This window comes from Triplophysa rosa, linkage group LG5 (genome assembly GCF_024868665.1).
Source record: "Triplophysa rosa linkage group LG5, Trosa_1v2, whole genome shotgun sequence".
Taxonomy (NCBI): Eukaryota; Metazoa; Chordata; class Actinopteri; order Cypriniformes; family Nemacheilidae; genus Triplophysa; species Triplophysa rosa.
The window spans coordinates 15,668,661-15,687,701 of NC_079894.1; the positions used below are offsets into that span (position 1 = coordinate 15,668,661).

At 36.3% G+C, this 19,041-nt stretch overlaps 2 protein-coding genes across 2 annotated transcripts; both read left to right on the plus strand.

Moving 5' to 3' along the window:
* Nucleotides 1-1,053: 1,053 nt before the first annotated feature.
* On the plus strand, nt 1,054-4,299 carry dcun1d1 (DCN1, defective in cullin neddylation 1, domain containing 1 (S. cerevisiae)). The gene is made up of 7 exons (XM_057333817.1): nt 1,054-1,110; nt 1,683-1,896; nt 1,984-2,152; nt 2,296-2,426; nt 2,519-2,601; nt 2,687-2,783; nt 3,096-4,299. The coding sequence occupies exons 1-7, from the start codon at nt 1,108-1,110 to the stop codon at nt 3,170-3,172; spliced, it is 774 nt and encodes a 257-aa protein (XP_057189800.1). The 5' UTR covers nt 1,054-1,107; the 3' UTR covers nt 3,173-4,299.
* A 13-nt stretch (nt 4,300-4,312) lies between these two features.
* On the plus strand, nt 4,313-19,027 carry ccdc39 (coiled-coil domain containing 39). The gene is made up of 23 exons (XM_057333815.1): nt 4,313-4,412; nt 4,498-4,617; nt 4,708-4,854; nt 5,007-5,165; nt 5,472-5,564; nt 5,662-5,790; nt 6,046-6,237; nt 6,581-6,684; nt 7,279-7,411; nt 7,871-8,065; nt 8,168-8,332; nt 8,616-8,753; nt 8,872-9,080; nt 9,455-9,578; nt 9,983-10,142; nt 10,566-10,672; nt 14,658-14,798; nt 15,248-15,427; nt 15,580-15,668; nt 15,823-16,734; nt 17,608-18,084; nt 18,339-18,430; nt 18,710-19,027. The coding sequence occupies exons 1-20, from the start codon at nt 4,323-4,325 to the stop codon at nt 15,986-15,988; spliced, it is 2,841 nt and encodes a 946-aa protein (XP_057189798.1). The 5' UTR covers nt 4,313-4,322; the 3' UTR covers nt 15,989-16,734; nt 17,608-18,084; nt 18,339-18,430; nt 18,710-19,027.
* Nucleotides 19,028-19,041: the final 14 nt, after the last annotated feature.

Sequence of the window (19,041 nt, forward strand, 5' to 3'; positions counted from 1 at the left end):
GCGTGCACACAAAAATACACATGCACTTTCATACGGTTATAGTAAATCTGTAGCTGTAGAAACCCATGAGGGCCGTGGCCTGTGTCGCAAATTTTCAAACCTTTTTTAATCAAAGTACTAAGCATTCACGTGGGTGTGTGTGAAACGAAGCTTCGGACGTCATTGGTCACGTGGTTTTGATAGAACGAATCAAGCATCGATACTAAGCTTCACTGAAAATCGCTTCATTTTTTGACACAAGCATCGGAGCTTTGGTGTCACAGCTAACATCACTAATACATACATTTTTTAAGATATGATGTCTGATGTCTTTTCTTTAGCATTACACAAAAAACTAATCCTGAGAACTGTAACTAACACTAACACAGCCAATTACATTTAAGTGGATCGTTTATATTCGGGTAACAACTGAGGTGCCCTTGAGCAAGGCACCTTACCCCTACTTGCTCCCCGGGCGCTGCAGTGATAGCTGCCCACTGCTCCGGGGGTACGTGTGTTCACTACTCTCTGGATGGGTTAAATGCAGAGGTCACATTTCGTTGCCTTGTACATGTGCAATGACAATAAATTGAATCTAAATCTAAAAATCTAAATATTCACTACTGTATGTTTAGAAGTGCGATATCGATGTGTATTAAAACATTTTGGGAAATTTTGGCCTGGAATTGTGTTGCAAATTGAGTAAATTGCAAGGTATGTTTGCGGAATGCATGTCAGCAATGTTCAGTTATGATGAGTGTCCAAAAAATGTAGCCTACGAATTAAAAGAAATGTATCAGGGTGTTTTAAAATGCTAGTTTGGTTGCAAACCAAGAAGCTTATGGTGGAATTTGAACGTTACACACAATAAAATGTGAAAAAGAACCACAAATACAAGAAAAGTGATGACATTTATATCAAAATATTGTGCCATCTCAAGAAAATAATAAAATTCTATTTTATATTTGGCTTACTATTTTGCCAAATGTCTGTTTATATATGGCTTTCCTATGCAAGCTGCGGCGCAATAATTAACAGCTAAATGCCGCACAAATGACGCTGCGCATGAGCGGAAGTAGGCACAGGACAGAGAGGGATAGCGGAAGAGGGAGTCTGGAAATCACAAACATGGTAAATGTAAAACAGTTCTTTCTCTGATTTACGTTACAGATACAAAATATCCAAAAACTTAAACGACAGAGTACTTTTAGTCATCGGTTATTGACTACGACATTCATTATTTTTTTTCTTGGGAGATGGTTGGTTTATTGATAATTAATTGTTGGGGAGCTATTCAGAGCAGGTAGCTTTAAGGCTAGCGAGGTCAAAGCTGTTAGTAAGCAGGAGTGTCAAGTTCATGTCATAATTAAGAATATGTAGTAATGAGCCTCTGTGAAACTTCAAAATAATGTTTATTGGCTAACCGTATACAAACACGGGAAAATGCTGCTGAAAAGCAGCTGAACATAAAGTGTCGGTTTTGTAGAAGTGTTACATAACTTATAGAAAAGTAGTTGACTGTTTATATTGCCTGTTGAAAATAACATATAGTCCCTAAAGAAGGGAGACGAGCTATTTACAGTGCATGTCACTATGATGCGGACTTTACAGAGATTATGAATATACATAAGGGCATGTTACTATTGACTGAACGTGCTGTAAGACGCAATATCTACTATATTTTATGCTTTTTTCCCCCACAGAACAAGCTGAAATCCTCTCAGAAGGATAAAGTTCGACAGTTCATGATCTTTACTCAGTCAAATGAGAAAACAGCATTGAATTGTTTGTCTCAAAATGATTGGAAACTAGATTTTGCTACAGACAACTTTTTCCAAAATCCTGACCTCTACATTCAGAATCTAAAGGGAACATTAGATCGGAAAAAATTAGAACATCTCTACAATCGGTACAGAGGTAAGTTTGCTGTAAACATTTCTCCATCGTACAGATTAGAATTGAACTTTTCAAATTCAATAATGTCCATTGTAATGTTTTATACAGACCCTCAAGATGATAACAAGATTGGTATAGATGGAATACAACAGTTCTGCGATGACTTGGGACTTGATCCAGCCAGTGTAAGTGTGCTACTAATCGCATGGAAGTTTCGGGCTGCAACACAGTGCGAGTTTTCCAAACAAGAATTCATAGAGGGAATGGCTGAGCAAGGGTAAGAAGAGTTTATTTTTATGTTCACCTTAGGTCATCATGTCTTGTCTATTAATTTGCTGTCTGTTAGATTACATTTCTTGATTGTCATTGCATGACACATACAATGGAATTTAAGTGTTATGTTTGTATTTATTTTTCAAGGTGTGACAGCATAGACAAACTCAAAGCACAACTACCCAGGATGGAGCAGGAGTTAAAGGACCAAGGAAAATTCAAAGATTTCTATCAGTTCACATTCAACTTTGCCAAGAATCCAGGACAAAAGGGTTTAGGTATGTTTCTATTAATACTGACATTTATTTGACTTCAGTTTGTTATGTAGTTAACTGGTGTGTTTTTTTGATATTGCTGTTCTCCCTTTCAGACCTAGAAATGGCAATTGCATACTGGAATTTAATATTGGCTGGGCGTTTTAAATTTCTAGATCTATGGAACAAATTTTTATTGGTAAGTACTGATTGTTCATAGAGTGTAACAATTAAACGCCTTTGTCTAACTGGTAAGAATAAGAAAATGTACTTATGCATTGCAGGAGCACCATAAGCGATCCATTCCCAAAGACACATGGAACCTTTTGTTAGATTTCAGCACGATGATCACAGACGATATGTCAAACTATGATGAGGAAGGTTAGTTTGTCTTTGGCAAATCAATTTCAATCAAATCCTTGACCTACGTTGCCTATAAAATCTGACGCAAGCATAACAGGACCTGCCCCTAACTAGGTGGGAGTATAATTTAAATAAACTTTAAAGTTAACAAACGTAAGCGGGAGATTCCAGATTTTACAGATAGTGACTGCTAAGCAAATCCAAGATTTGGGGGGGGTTAAGATAAAAGTGAGAATGAATAGTATTGATCCATGTGTTTAGTCAAGATAGGAACAAGCTTATCAAGGTTCAAAATGAATTTCCTTTTAATGGTTTGTCTTTTTTCCTCAGGAGCATGGCCAGTTCTCATTGATGACTTTGTGGAGTTTGCAAGGCCGTACATTGGCACCAAAAGTACAGCTGTATAACTGCATTTTTTCCAAGGGACATCTGAACCTCAGACAAAAACACACACAGCTTCTGCTGGGCACAGTGGACTGAAGTGAGATCTGCATTTGCCTTTTCTACAAGCCCTCAGGACTGAGACATTTATACAAACCAGAGACATTGTAAAGGCATCGTTTCTCTTCAGTCATCTAATGGTGGTTTGGGCTTATTATCTGTTTTGTTTTCGACATCATGCAGGATCTGATTCAGTCTCTGGGACAGCAGTATTCTTATCCAGATGAAGCAGTTTGACAAGAGCAAGCTGTCACAGATACTCTGACATGTACAATGACATGTTAATCCTTGTCCAGAGCTCAGATAGGAAATGTCAAAAATCAAAATCCTAATTTTAATACTCCATGTGCATTCTTGCTTTGAATGTTGTTTTTTTCTGTTTGTTTTTTATGGAAATTTGAGTCAAAGAATTTTGATTGAACTCTCTCTTTTTTTATGAAACAGTTACTGGTGAGAACCAGTCAGGGTTTCTTTCCATTTTGTTTTATTGTGATATTGTATGTTTTCTGTTGATGTCCAGAGTTCACATTGCTTGTTTTGATCAATACGGATAGGTCATATTAACTGAGAATGTTATATTTTACAATCATAGAAATAATATTAGTTTGAACATTACCTCAGTTTTCATTGATTAATGATTCCATTCGATGTATTGATACACTGTTTTTTGCAGTCCGTTGAGCACTTAAATAAGTAACACAATCCACACAATAAATCAGTAAATACTTTAAAAATCAGGTTATAGTTAATGAATAAAGTCATATGGCCGTGAAAATAATTCAAAGACTTTCCGCATCATACAACTAAGTACAATCCACCGAAATACAAGTTTTATGTCTGTATATTTGACTCATCTCTTAAATTTCTTGTGCGTCACGTCTTAACTTGAGATAGACAACAGCAGTTTTGTCATTAAAACACATTTCCCCCAAAGAGAAGCATTTGGAGCCATCTATCTGTAGCAAGAAGCGCACAGCGGTGGCCATTTGTTACGTTGTTGCTAGGAAACGAAACGTGACAACACCGCCGTTAAGTGATGTTATTAGTAAATGTCTCGTCGTTTGAACTGTATTTTTCTGACTTTCTCCATTAAAGTTTCCAAAACATAAAGAAGAAATGTCCGACTCTCTGTTAGCTGAAATTGACTGGGACGAGGGGTTTGCGATCCCTGTAGCTAATGCAGAAAACAAGACGCTAGAGGAGGAGGTCAGTCAAGTTTAACGTTATCTATCTGACAAATGACTTGATGTTTCAGACATTGCATGTATTTAAATATTTTTTTAATCCGCAGGTCAGAAGAAAGCAAAAAGAACATGTCGACGTCGAGAACAAACTAAATAAACATAAGGACATCATAAATGCTCTGTCAGAACATCTCAAAAACCTAAGACAGGAATTTTCTCATACTCTGGTATCGGTCTGCCATTGTTAGTTCAACTTAAATGTATTACTTTTGTATGTCTTTAGTAGACCTTGTGATTAATTGTTTGCACGTGTTTAGGCTCTGTGCAAAGCCAGAGAGAAAGAGACCGAATCAGAGGAGCATTTCAGAACGCTGGCAGAGAGGGAGGAGGGTCGATTGAACCAGGAGATCAAGGCGCTCGACAATGAACTGAAGACACTGAATGAGAAGAAAAACTCCCAAGAGGTTCCAGTTGTCCTATCCACTGTTACACTTTCCTGTCCACTGAGTGACTAAATAAAACAAGCAATAAGAAATCACAATATGACCAAATTTGAATGCTTTAATCACAATTCTGCATGTGCAAAACAACCTTTGCCTTCAACTTTTTGGCACAGAACAACATCTTTAAAGCCACCCAGAACCTTGATGAATTAAAAAATCAACTGAACTGGGATCAGCAGACTTTGGATGCCTGGTTGCAGGAATCAGCACAAAAGGATGAAGACACCATGGCAATCATTAAGTATGCCAAGCAAGATGAGAGCAAGATTCGAGTGAGTTCAATAGTCTTATAACCAAGGAGTTTACAGTCAAAATGATATTTTGGAGATTATTTTTACAAGCAGACATTATAATATTTAAATGCTTCCAATTAACACAAATGCTATTGCCTAATTTGAGTGCCTGGGTAAATTTCACAAAAACATGCCTTCATCATATTTTATCCCAAAATAAAAAAGTATATTAATCCATTTTCTAGCCTTTTTTGCAATGTGACATAAAATTGCTTTTATGACAATGTTCACCCACAAATGATCATTCCTGGACTGAGATAATAACTGCTTTCTATTTTCAATCAGGAGCTGACACTAAAGATTGATAAACTGACTCTTGAAGCCAACCAGAAGAGAAAGACCTTAGACAGTGAACTCACAGAGAGCATTATGGCACAGGTGATAAATGTCATTTCGTGTTCCCTTGTGTTTCACATTTGTGAGAATACTTAGAAATTACATAAATGTAGTCTGAACTGATGTACTTGGAATGCAGGTTGCTTTGGACAAGACACTAGAGAGCTTTCGTCAAGCCAACATTGAAAGACAAGAGATGCTCAGCCAGCTGGAGAACACAGTGGAACAAATGAGGAGGAGAGACCAAGAGATACAGCAGTGTGCAATGGTAACCTGAAGATGGCTGTGTTATACTAAACTTCTTGAAATCCACACTATTTGGAATAGGTTTGAACAAAAGGAAACATTTAAATGTATTCTTCAACATCAATCCATGCCAATAATAAATGCCAATCATAAATCCATGGCAAATGTGTAAAGCTCTTTTTGAAACGTTTTATACTTTGGAGAATCATTTCCAGAATATCAGACTGTTATCTTATAAATATGGTTTATTCAACTGTTGAATCACTTAATCTTGCAGATGTTGGCGGATAAGAAGCAAATGATAAGGGAGAAGAACGATCTGATCAAGGAGAGGATGGACTTCATGGAACGTGAGATAGAAAACAATAAGGAGCTGGAGAGGAAGATAGCCACAGCTGAACGGCAGGCAGTTCGACTCAGACAGCAGCTTCAGGAAGAGGAGAGTAACCACAGACGTCTGAAGGATGAGGTATCACCTCCAGCTTCTAACCCTGATCTAAAACTCATGCTTCAACAACTAAACTAATGAACAAACCAATGTACATTTCTAGATTTATGATGTTATTCTAGTCTAAGGGATTCTAGTCTCAATGCCTCTTGTTGTTTCTGATGATTGTTTATTGTTATATATACTTTTTTATATCTTATATTTTTATCATATAAATATGATAATCATTCAATACCATGATGTTGTCATCTGACACATTACTGTTCCATAGTGTTTTCATAGTAACATAGTGTTTTCTGTTTTTGTGTTAATCCAATGCAAATTGTAAAAAAATAGACTAAACTCGTGTGTTATTTTTCTTCAGCTACAAACCCTGAAGGGAGCTTTAGAGAGAACTGCCGGAGATGTGGAGACCACCAGATCTGAGTTAACCAGTATCAAAAAAGAAATTAAGGACAAGTCAGCCAAGTAATACCTTCTTTTTTCACTGCATCATATCAATCAACGTTTGTCATGATTTTCTTTAAATCTCCACACATACTGCTAATATTGACCAATCTGTCCTTGCTTAGTTTTGAAAGCTCGTATCTTTGTTATTTTGCTACCCTTAACCTGAAAATATAAAGTGTTGTAGCCATTTCAAATCATATACCCTTAATCATTAAAGGAATAGTTCCTCCAAAAATACAAATTCTGTCATCATTATCCACCCTCATGTTTTTCTAAACTTGTTTATGATTCTTTCTTCTGTGAAGAAGAAAAAGAACAGAAGAAGATATTTTGAGAAATGTCTCTGTGGTTTTGTGTCCATACAACGGAAGTGAGCGGGGTCATTGTTGTTTGGTTACCAACATCCTTCAAAATAACAGTCTAAGCACATTTGAGTCTAATCATTGAAGGTCATTTCATGTCACAATCTCCTTTCCTAATAAATCCACGTTGTACAGTATATAAACATGCAATCCCGCTCCACCCCACCACCATTATAGTAAATAAATGCCTGTACAGAATATGATATAAAGTCAGAATTATAACACAACACTGGTTGTTCTTTTGTTGTAGAGTTGAAGAGGCAAAGCTGCATAATGCTGCGCTGGAGGAGAAACTGCAACTGGTGACGGAGGCGGCGCTGGACGGGGAGGAGCAGGCTGCACAGATGGAGCAACTGCTTAAAGATCAGGAGCTCAGAATCAAGGTTTGACTCTGATTGACACACTTTACACTAGCATTTCACCTCAATGGATAGATTAACCCCAATGATATTTTGAGATCTTTTTGTAATGCTCTAATAAGTAAAACACGATAATGAAGTGAAGTGAAGTGAAAGTGGCCTATTAGTCAGATATGGTGACCCATACCCGAAATGTGACCTCTGCATTTAACCCATCCAGAGAGTAGTGAACACTCGTACACCCGGTAATCTCCATATTACTTACATTCATTGATATTCCATGTCCAACAACCATTTAATTTATGACTGGTTACGTTTATTATGTCTTACTTAATGTATATTATTACTTAGTATAAAGTTTGCCCTTCAAACCGAATTTACACTTGTGAATGATAAATTGTCCATTTTGGGCGAAATAACTGTGACTTTATTATTTAAGTCAATTTGGCTTTGTTTGAAAGAAGGATGGCTTTGTGTGTGTAGGAAATTGATGCTCAGCTGCTCCGGCAAAGAGAGGTCATGTTCAAGGAGAATCAGAAACTGCAGGAGCTGCGCAATAAAGAGAAGAACACCATAGCTGAGATCCATGGCACCCGGGCCGCTCTCTCCAACCAGGACAGCAGACTCCGCAAACTGGACCAGAACTCTCTGAAACAGCAGGGAATCCTTTTTAACCAGGCAAGAGAACAGTGAAATGACAAGAACTCCGCATAAATGCAGAATTGCTGTAGAGGATTTTTTATTGGAGCATTGAGGTTAAGTGTTGTTTCTTTGGTCCAGGACTTTCAGATCCAGATGCTGGAGAGGAAGATGTCGCGTTTGCAGGGGCGGGTGAACACTGACGAGAAGGAGGCTTTGGAGAAGAGGGTCTCGGATCTAACTGAAGCTCTGGCAGAGAAGAAGAAGACAGCCACCAGCCTCACCAAACAGCTAAAGAAACTTCAGGTGAGAGCATGTGTGATTGTGAACGATTATGCTTTCCTGTAGCTCAGTGGTTAGAGTGTAACGCTAGCAACGGCAAGGTCATGGGTTCGATTCCAGGGATTGCACATACTCAGAAACAAAAAATGTATAGTATTATGTACTGTAAGTCGCTTTGGATAAAAGCGTCTGCCAAATGCTTAAATGTAAATGCACAACGTTTTTCTTGAATGTGATGAGAGATTTATCCTGTTTGATATGGTTTGGGGTTTACTGTGATTTAAAAATGATATATTTGTTTTCCTAGGATGATATCCGTTGTGTTAAGAAAGAGACCGAGAAAACCGAAAATGAAAAGAGAGATCTGACCTCTAAGATCCAGGAACTGCAACTCTTCATTGACACATCAGAGAAAGAGCAGAAGAAACTCAGGCTCAAAAAACAGGTGAATGATTTGATTTTCCATATCTGATATGCCAGCCTGCGTTTCGCAGAAAGTTTCACAGAAGATCTGCAGATTTATGCACAATTAGAACGTTCATCATCCATAAACCTTTGTACAGGACACCATGGTGGAGAAAGACCTGCTGAAGATGGAGGTACAACGTCGGAGAGATTTGCTGTATGACCGAGCAGATGGAGTGTTGAGTCTGGAGAAGAGACGTCTGCAGCTCCAGACAGCCATGAAGGAGAGAGAAGAGGAGATCCATGTGCATAGAGAGATGCTCAATAAACAGATCAAACTCACGGAGCAGGAGAGACAAAAGCTCAGGTACAAACTAAAATGAAATTTGTCAGTGCACAGTAAAATTCAAGTTGAATTTCTGGCAAAATTAAAGCATCCTAACTACTCCACTCCTATCTATTCTTTTAATAAGTTTTTAAGTTAAGTTTCGGGTAAAATCAAAGTAGTGTGAAAGGTAAGGTATATACTATTACATGTCTTTTGAAATTTGATTTATTTTTAGCCTGACCCCGTTTAAAATCAGGAAGATAAATTAATAGATGATTTTGCTTTCTAAATTATTTTCAGATGGAATACCACTGTGATTTTGAACATAAAGTACATAAACATGTGTCCTTTACATCTGATTATAAAAACTGCAAGTGTACAATACTCTTTTTTTTTTTTTTTTGATGGGTTAGTGCCGAACTCAGCGAGAGACTGTCCAAAATCGACAAGATGAAGAAGAGGTATGAGATTCTCACTGTTTCCATGGCAGCCCCTGAAGGAGAAGAAGAGAAATCACAGGCGTACTTCATAATAAAGGTATTAAACTGTCTTTAACTGTTTTCTGTCATTTTATTCCTTCCATCTTCCATTCTTCTTTATGAGACGAGTAATGGATTCTCTCAAACATGCAAGTTTTGTATGCAAATATCATTTGTACGTCTTTTTGTTTACTTTCCTTTTCTTCACTCCTGGGCCAACTTTTTCAATCTATTGAAATTACTTAAACTTGAAATTACTTAAACTAAATCTAATTTTCTGATCACCTTATTCTGAAGATGATTATTTGTTTAAAGAAAAATGCGGTGCTATAAAAGTACTTATTTTCTCCTGTATGTGGGGTACATATGCAGAACATTGAGCTTGTATACATATAACTTTTACCGCAATATTAGAATTAATAGTAGATGATACAATCTGACAAACTCTTGACTTTTCCAAAGGCAGCTCAGGAGAAAGAGGAACTCCAGCATCAGGGGGATGAACTGGATGCTCAAATCCGCAAGAAGGAGAAGGAGATTAAAGCTTTGGAGAACACCCTAAAAGTTGTCAATGATCGCAATTCAACTTATCGCAAAGCCCTGAGCAAAGTGTCAGAGTCCGGTATGTACATTTAAATATGTATGTGTATCAATGCACATGTTAAATTGAGATTTTCTACAGTTGCAGGAAAAGGGGTGTCTCTGATTCAAGTGGTGTTTGGTATCTTATTTAAAGCTTGTGCATTGCTGATCAGTATTAATATTTAAACTGACTGATAAGTTTGTTTGCTTATCTGCTTCTAAAACAAGAGTGGGTGGCTATTCATGAGCACCACAGATATGACTTGTTCATTTTAATGGGCATTACTTATACAATTGACCATTTCTGTAAGCAAACAATACTTGCTTGCAGTGTAGTTACAGTATTATGCAGCGTAAGGTTTAATTTAGCATATTAACAACATATGGATTTTCAAAGGGCATATAAAGAAATACTGTATAATTTACTCAGACTTTTCAGTGCATTGATATGATGTTGCTGCAGGTCCAGAGCATCAGGAGAAACTGAAGTTGGAGGAAGAGAGACGAGCTGCTGAGGAGAAATACAAGTACAAGAGACGACAAATCAGAGAAATAGACGAAGACATTGAAGTAAATATTTTTCTGTTTACCCTTCAAATTACTTCAGCTGAAACTTAATATTGCACTTAAATACTACAAATATGTTTAAATGAAAATAAATGTTAAGAAGTAAAATATTGAATGAGTCATAACCACCATAGATGTTTTTTTTTCTGTGGGCCGATTATTTCTCACCATTAAAAGATTTTAGTAATTACAGTAACAGTAATTAATAACAATTATGTATAAGAAGTTCTACTAAACAACTACAGTGCCCTCCACTATTATTGGCACCCTTGATAAATATGAGCAAAGAAGGCTTTAAAAATAAATCTGCATTGTTTCTCCTTTTGATATTTTATTCAAAAAATCTATTCCAACATTTCATTGAAGTAAAACAATTTAAAGTGGGTGGAATATAACATTATGAAAAAAAATAATCTTATACACCCTGGTCACAATTATTGGCACCCTTAGAAATTCTTACGATCAAAATATCTCCCAAATATATTCCCATTGATATTTACATTTTCTTAGCACACCAAGGTGACTAGAAACATGATGTTGTCCAGTCATGACTTCTTCCTTCACAGGAGAATAAAAGCCCAAACCCCCTTAATTGTTTATCACAATGGATAAAACCAAAGAATATAGTTATGCTGTGCAATATAGTTCTGTTGAGCTACACAAAATACAAAATGGCTTTAAGGAAATATTTAATAAAGTTTTAATGAACTGGAAATGTTGAAAATCTGCTTGAAACAGGATGTGTGTCTATATTGTCTCAATGCACAGCGAGGAGAAGAATTTGAGTGGCCAAAGACTCTTCAAAGAGCACAGATGGAAAATTGCAGTAATCAGTTGAATTTTGGGGTCTTAAAACATTTAATAAAAATAAAGGAAAATTGCACCTCCATCACCACAAGTTGTTTGGGACACTGTTCAAGAAACAAATCTTCTCCTTTCATGCAAAAACAAAGTCCACCATATTAATCTGCCATACTGGAACTTCAACCAGGACTGGGGTCTATGGCCATATTCAATGAAAAATTGTTTTTTTGGCAGCAATAATGCAAGAAAGGTTTGGTGCACACAGGGATAAAAAATGCCCCATGTCCACAGTTATATATGTGGCCAGATCTGATTGTTGTGAACCTACTTTTATACCAGAGGTCCTGGACATCTTGTTCAGATACATGGCATCATGTTTAAAATCAAATACCAACAAATAAAAAAATCAAAACCTGACTTGCTCTGCCATAAATTTTATAATGGGTCGTGGTTAGATCTTCCATCAGCACAGTGGTTCAAAATAAACATCAAAACCAACAAAAAAATGTGTCACTGAACGCGAAATCAAGATCCTGCCATAGCCATCCCTGTTCCCTGATCTGAACTCTAGAAAATGAGTGGGATGAACTGAAGATAAGAGAGCGCCAACATTTGAAGGATCTTAAAGAGTACATATCTAGGGATTTTAAAGGTCCTACTTTGGTTTATGTTGGTTCCAACAACAAGTTTATGTACATAGAAGTTGTAATAACACTATTATTTTGTAATAAAAGGTAGTTATTCTTACCGTACTTCTTGACTCACTCTCAAATGATTCGTTCCGCGATTCATCTTTCTAATCCCCTCCTTTCCGCTAGCCTAGTCTGCTATGATTGGTCAGATGGTCTAGTCTGCTGTGATTGGTCTACCGTGAATGAGGCTCATGAGCTACAGTTTTTGGGGGAGAATAGTGAAGTTTTCGCGGGCAGTCCTAGCAAAACGTAGGCGGGGACTATATGTAGTGACTTAAATCCGCAGCGGTTCACGAATCGGACTAGGGACGACTCGTTTGCGTGATTCAGAGTCGACTCCCTTTTTTCCAAGCCGATAACTTTGTTATTCATTCACCTTCGGATTTACAACTTGGCAGACTGCTTACTTTCAAACACGGCAACATTACACACTGCAGGAAATGTCATTTTCATGATCTCATGTTATGTACTCTTTAAGAGATTCTGTATGAAGGAATGGACTCGGATGACTTGTGTCATGAATTGTGGGGAGAACCCAGATGCAGACAGCAAGGAAGGGGTTAACCAAAATATTTATTTAAGGAAAAAACAAAAACCCACAATGGAGGAACAAACACTATGAACAAACGACTCCTTTTCAAAAAGGGAAAACAAAAACTTCCCTCAAGGGGGCAAAACGAGGACTAATCATAAACAAACAAACAACACTCACTTTTAAAAGGACACTCAGGGCAAGGCAAGGCGGGAACCGTGTTGGGCAAGTTACTCTGAAAAAGTAATTAACTACTAGTTACTAATTACATATTCAAGAGTGTAATTAGATTACTGTACAAATTACTTTCTCCGAAAAGTATTTAATTACTTATTACTTTCTATATCCTACATCAGTGAGTCAAGGATAGACATGAAACGGCTCTTTTACTTCATTCAAATAAATAATATAAAACTACATAAAGTACTCTTATTAACTGACCAAAGTATTACAGATGTGAGAATAATACATTAAAGCACTGATTTTAAAGTTAGACTTAGAATTTTGATGTCAATTCCACTATTGCACACACAAATATTACACAAAGTATTTAGTTTAATTTTTTCCTGTAATTTAATTAGTTACTTCTGATGTAATTAGAGTAATCCCTTACTTTACTTTTTCCAAAGGAAAAGTAATTTAATTACAGTAACTAATTACTTAGTAACTAGTTACACCCAACACTGGGTGGGAACACTGTACTTAGACCAAGGACCATAGAACAACATACGGGAAACAATGTACCGACACGGGACAGGAAAAACAGAGGCTTTAAATAGCGGAATACAAACGAGGGATGGTAACACAGGGAGGGTGACAGGCAGGTGACAGGGATCAAACACAAAGGGGAAGCTAACGAGGGAACGAGAGGGCGGGGCATAGAGAGGAGACACTGGAGAGAACGCATATTGTGTTGTGATAGACAATAATATGCTTCTCTCCACACATAACAAGAGGTTCTGCCACAAGACCAAGAAAGACATGACAAGGGAGGCAGAACCATGACCACTTGCCATATATTCTCAAACCTCCTAAGACATAAAAGAAAAGACTCTGTTTTTCATGCAAATGGAGGTTGCAGAAAGTTTTGAATACAAGGGTGCCAATAATTGTGACCAGGGTGTATTAGAGAAAAACATTTTTTTCATAATGTGATATTCCCCCCACTTCAAATTGTTTTACTTTAATTTAAAAAAAATTAAATCAAAGATCAAAAGGAGAAACTATGCAGATTTATTTTTACAGCCTCCTTTGCATATTTACCAAGGGTGCCAATAATAGTGGAGGGCACTGTAGTACATATGATTCTCTAGTATTAACATGGGCTTCTGATATACAACTTAAAACTGTGCACTGTGGCCTTTATTTCATTGTGTTAAACTGCTATTCTGCCATCAAAACATGTTTTAAAAACACTCGGTCACAACTCATCAAACTGGTTTCTGTGAGTCAACCCAAAACCCCCCCCCAAACCCACACTCACACACTTAACCTTATTTTACCTTACTGTGCTTTCCTATAGAAGTGCGCATTCAGGGCTGTGGTTTTACACTTAAACATTAAAAATCAAACAATCATACAAAAGCAAGCAAATATTTTGTGTTCATAAATTAAACACTTACATTTATTAGTATGACAACGATTTGTATTGTGTCATGCTCACATGAGCAAATAAATCACTAAAACATTTTATTCTCATTGCACATGAACTTGTATGTCACATTTTGTTTAATGTTGTTAAATGTAGTTAAGTTTTCTGCATGATTTACATAATATAAGCCTATTAATAAAAAAAGACAATTAGTCTATATGAATAGACTTTTAAGAATTTGGATTTTTCTAACTTAAGCTATTTAGAAGTGTGTTTAGAATCGTTGGGATCCACTGGTTTACTGGTTACAACATGAAGCATATTTTTGAGGGATCTGAAGACATTTTTAGAATGTGTCTTATATTTCAGGGAATGTCCAGCACACTGGAGGCTCTCCTTCAGGAGGAAAAAGTCCAGAATGAGACCAATGAAAATATCCAAGAACAAATCTCCTCTCTCGGAAAAGATCTTGTCTCTCAGGAGGAGAAATTGAATAGAGCTGTTAAACAGGTCTGACACTGTCCCTTACAATGCATACCTCTCTTTTTTTAGAAAAATCAAGGATGAATCACAGATATGTTTTGTTATTTGTTTTTCTAAAACAATTACCATTTGAGAAAATATAAAATTTTCATAGTGAGTTTTGACTCTGAATGCAGGAATTACTTTTACAAAACTTACTGATCATATTCATAGTCATTTTTTATGTTATGTCAAAGTCATGTTTCAAAGCTGCTGCTTTATTTTCAGCTGATAACAGACGAACAGGAATGTGAATAGTAGACATATAAATTACAGAAAGGTCATGTTAAAAATGATCCTGCTCTTCCTTATACTGTATATTTTTGGTAAATATGGCCAATAATGACCGCCTGTACCCCTATTGTTTTGATTATACATTATACAGATTCCCATATATGAAGCAGGTAATCTCATAATCATCCTTTGTCATCTCACAGCGTGTCAGATACACCAAAGAAATTCGGTCATCTAAAAAGACCAAAGAGAAAACCTTTGAGGAGCGTGACATAGAGCTACGTCAACTCAAAGAACTAAACAAAACCATAAATAAGATGCTCCTGGAAGCCATGGAAGAAAATCCTGAGCTGTCATCTCTATTACAGATGCATTTTGAGAAGGTACAGTTTGACATGATAATGAAAATGTTCCCGTGTTCTTAAATTAACAGTATGCAATTCATGCAGCTCTTGACCAATTGCTTCAGCAACTGGTGAACGTGATTTCAACAACCCACTTGTTTCTGGTTAATAAGTTATCTTTCACATTAAAGGCTGGTCTGTCGCTGCCCTCTCCTGCGTCCACTCCATCCAGTCGCTTGAGCTCAAAGATCAGCTCAGCACGGAGTTCTGCTTCACTTCGGTAAAAACATTCCATTATTATTTACATATATCAAGCTTTCACCCATAAACTAATCACATTCCATACTTCCCGCCAATGTTATTAAACAGTGCAGTCATATCAAGTGCAAATTTTCTGACATGGTTTAATGTTGTCTTGTATGCACATATATCAGCTCCTCAGTTAACAGCAGCCCTAGAAGTCAATCTGCCACATCTGCTCCTGTGAAGATAGTGGATCTGAGCCTGGGCCTCTCCGTCACATCACCTCAAGGGTCTCGCCCATCCAGCAGTGGCAGCAGCAGAAGCAACAAGTGCAAGAGCCCCAAGACAGATTCATAACTCGGACCATCTAAAGAACAGGCTGTCAGTCAGGGCTGTTTACACTGTAAACGACTGCCAAAAATGGTTCTTGTTCTGAATGTAACTGAATGTTGTTATCTTGATTTGTTTGTCTTATTTTTTCAAGGTTCACTTGTAGTTCCTGACAAAGTTGAAGACGGAAACATTGCATTATTTATTATTTTTAACTTCCTAGAAGTTCATTTTATAAGTTTCAAGGAGTTTTAGACATTTACTGTAAACACAAGAATTTGTTGATGGGTCTCACTGAACCTCTTCCAAGAATACATGAAACGAAACAAGACTAATCTCACTTTGTGAGTTGAAATTACTGACCATTTATTCTGTGTAACTTTCAATGCTTTATTTCTCCCCCCCCCCCATTTCTTCTAAGAGTCTATTGGGGACTGTATTCATTTGCAGCATTTGAACAAAGATGCAATAAACAATACTTGCATGAAATCCTTCGACCCCATGAGAATCTGTTTAAAGAAACTAGAGAAATACTACTATCTAAGGCTTATTGTATTTGGTCTGGCAGTGTTGGGGTGTGTCCAGTCTCGCTATTCATGGAAACCTTGGAGTCTGTAACGCCCCCGTACAGCATATAAACCTGCAGCGTCACAGATTGTTTCTACATGAACATACACCTTCTTAGCGGATTGTTTGCAGGACATCTGAGAAAATGTTTCACTTTATCTTGTTTGTTGGATTTCTCTGTTTATCTATGGGCCTGTCAAAGGGTGGTAAGTGATTTATGAAACTAACTGTTAGTAGCAATATACTGAAAAATACTGAAGAATTTGTCATTACAGATTTAGGTTCATTTTTATGTTTTGAACAGTCCTAGTTGTGAAAAATTAGAAGAGGCATACGCTGTATAACATGTTTTTTTACGTATGTATATTACTACTATATACTATTAATGTCATCACATTTTTGTACATTTATGGCACATGAGAGATAAATTAAACAGTGTATTTTTTCTGTTTTTCTACACAAAAAAGACCATAATCATATATTAATGTTAATTGAATAAAACGATTAAGTATATTTTTATATTGTTTTCATGTAATATTGTTTTACAGTAAGGTTGTATATTCACTAGCAATGGACAATTTGTTTATTAATCTTAGTTCATGTTAATTTTAACATTTACTAATACATTAAAAATTAAATCCAAATTTTCTCTTATAATAACTTAATGCACAGTAAATTAACGTTAAAAATTGTGTTGATATTAGCTATAACATTATCAAATATTAATAAATGCTGAAAATCTATATTGCTCATTGTTAGTTCAAGTTAGCGAAATTATTTACTAAAATTTGACAAATACAACCAAGTGTTTCTGTTTTTCTTTACAATAGTGTGTTTGAGCGGATTTCATGTTTCTAAACATTTTCTATGGATGCTCACTTTTTACAAGATAAATGTTTATTTGAACTCTTACTTGTCCTTTTGGATACTTATATATTTAAAATCAGCTATATTTAAAACTAATATAGTAATATTTTAATAGGTGATATTTACTTAGTATACAACAGTTGTATACTATTTAATATACGTATGAAACTTGTACTTTTCCTTCTAATTTGCTTGGCTAATGTCACTCACAGCAAACAATACCACTGAGGCGAATACAACAGTTGAGACGACAACATATGGACCATTAACAACGAACTTGTCAACTCCACTAGCAAACACTACCACCGAAGTGAATACAACAGCTGAAGTGACAACATCTTCTGAACCATTAACAGGCGGTTGGTCAACTCCACCAACACAACCTGGAAATACAACAACCGAAGTGAATACAACAGCTGAAGTGACAACATCTTCTGAACCATTAACAGGCGGTTGGTCAACTCCACCAACACAACCTGGAAATACAACAACCGAAGTGAATACAACAGCTGAAGTGACAACATCTTCTGAACCATTAACAGGCGGTTGGTCAACTCCACCAACACAACCTGGAAATACAACAACCGAAGTGAATACAACAGCTGAAGTGACAACATCCAATCCATTTGTGGGTTGGCCAATTCCACCAACAGCACCAACTCCAACAACACCACCAATACCCAACTCTGGTATGAAGAAAGTCCTTTTTAGCTTCCAAAAAAACAAACAACATGGTGATATAACACAATTTAATTTCAAGCAAAACATTAGGTTTTCAATGGTTAGCTGTGGAATTCGCACCAACCTTTCTTTAGTAATTTATACAATAAATAGTAGTACTTAAGTCATTAAGTCATTTTACTTAATTCATGTAGCTATTTGTAATGATATTTTAGTCACAATTATTGTAACAATTAAGAGAGTTTTGTTGATTTTTTCACAGGCCCTGGAGTACTTGCTATGTTAAGAATAGTGGTCAGATCTACAGTTGATCTGTCCAGAGATTCATCTGAACTTTCGGTTCTTTTGCAGGAGGTATAGTTCAATTTACATTAATCTAAAGCATATATCTATAATACAAACACACATGTTGGGTTTCAATGTTTTATGTCAACATTAGACGTAAATAAAACTGTACAAACGGCATATTCTATCCCCCAAACCTAACCACCAAATAATGTATAAATATTCCCCAATCCCTCAAAATCACTTAAGGCCACTACTGTATACATGTGTATATATTTATATATATATTTATGTGTTTATACATGTGAACTGTGTACAAAGATTTAATATGTTTATATTTTGTTCTAGATTAAGGATCTCATTTCTCTTGCAGCGACTAACATCACCGTGAAAAGCATCCAAAAAGTGCCCATATTGTAATGTTCATATTTGTTAGTAAGCTATTTTGACTGTGGTATTTTTCCAATTAGTTTCATTTAGTTTTATAAGTTTATCTTAGAACTTTACTTGGGTGATTTTTGCATAAGAGGAATTTGTCAGTAAAAGATGCTGGAATGATTGTAGTTTTATCATTCTAATTTCTGTCTTTCTTGCTTTCATTGTGCACTTGTTCACCACCCAGATGTTTTAACTTCCCCTCCATAATAAATATATTAGGTTGCCATTGCCAAACCAGTCAT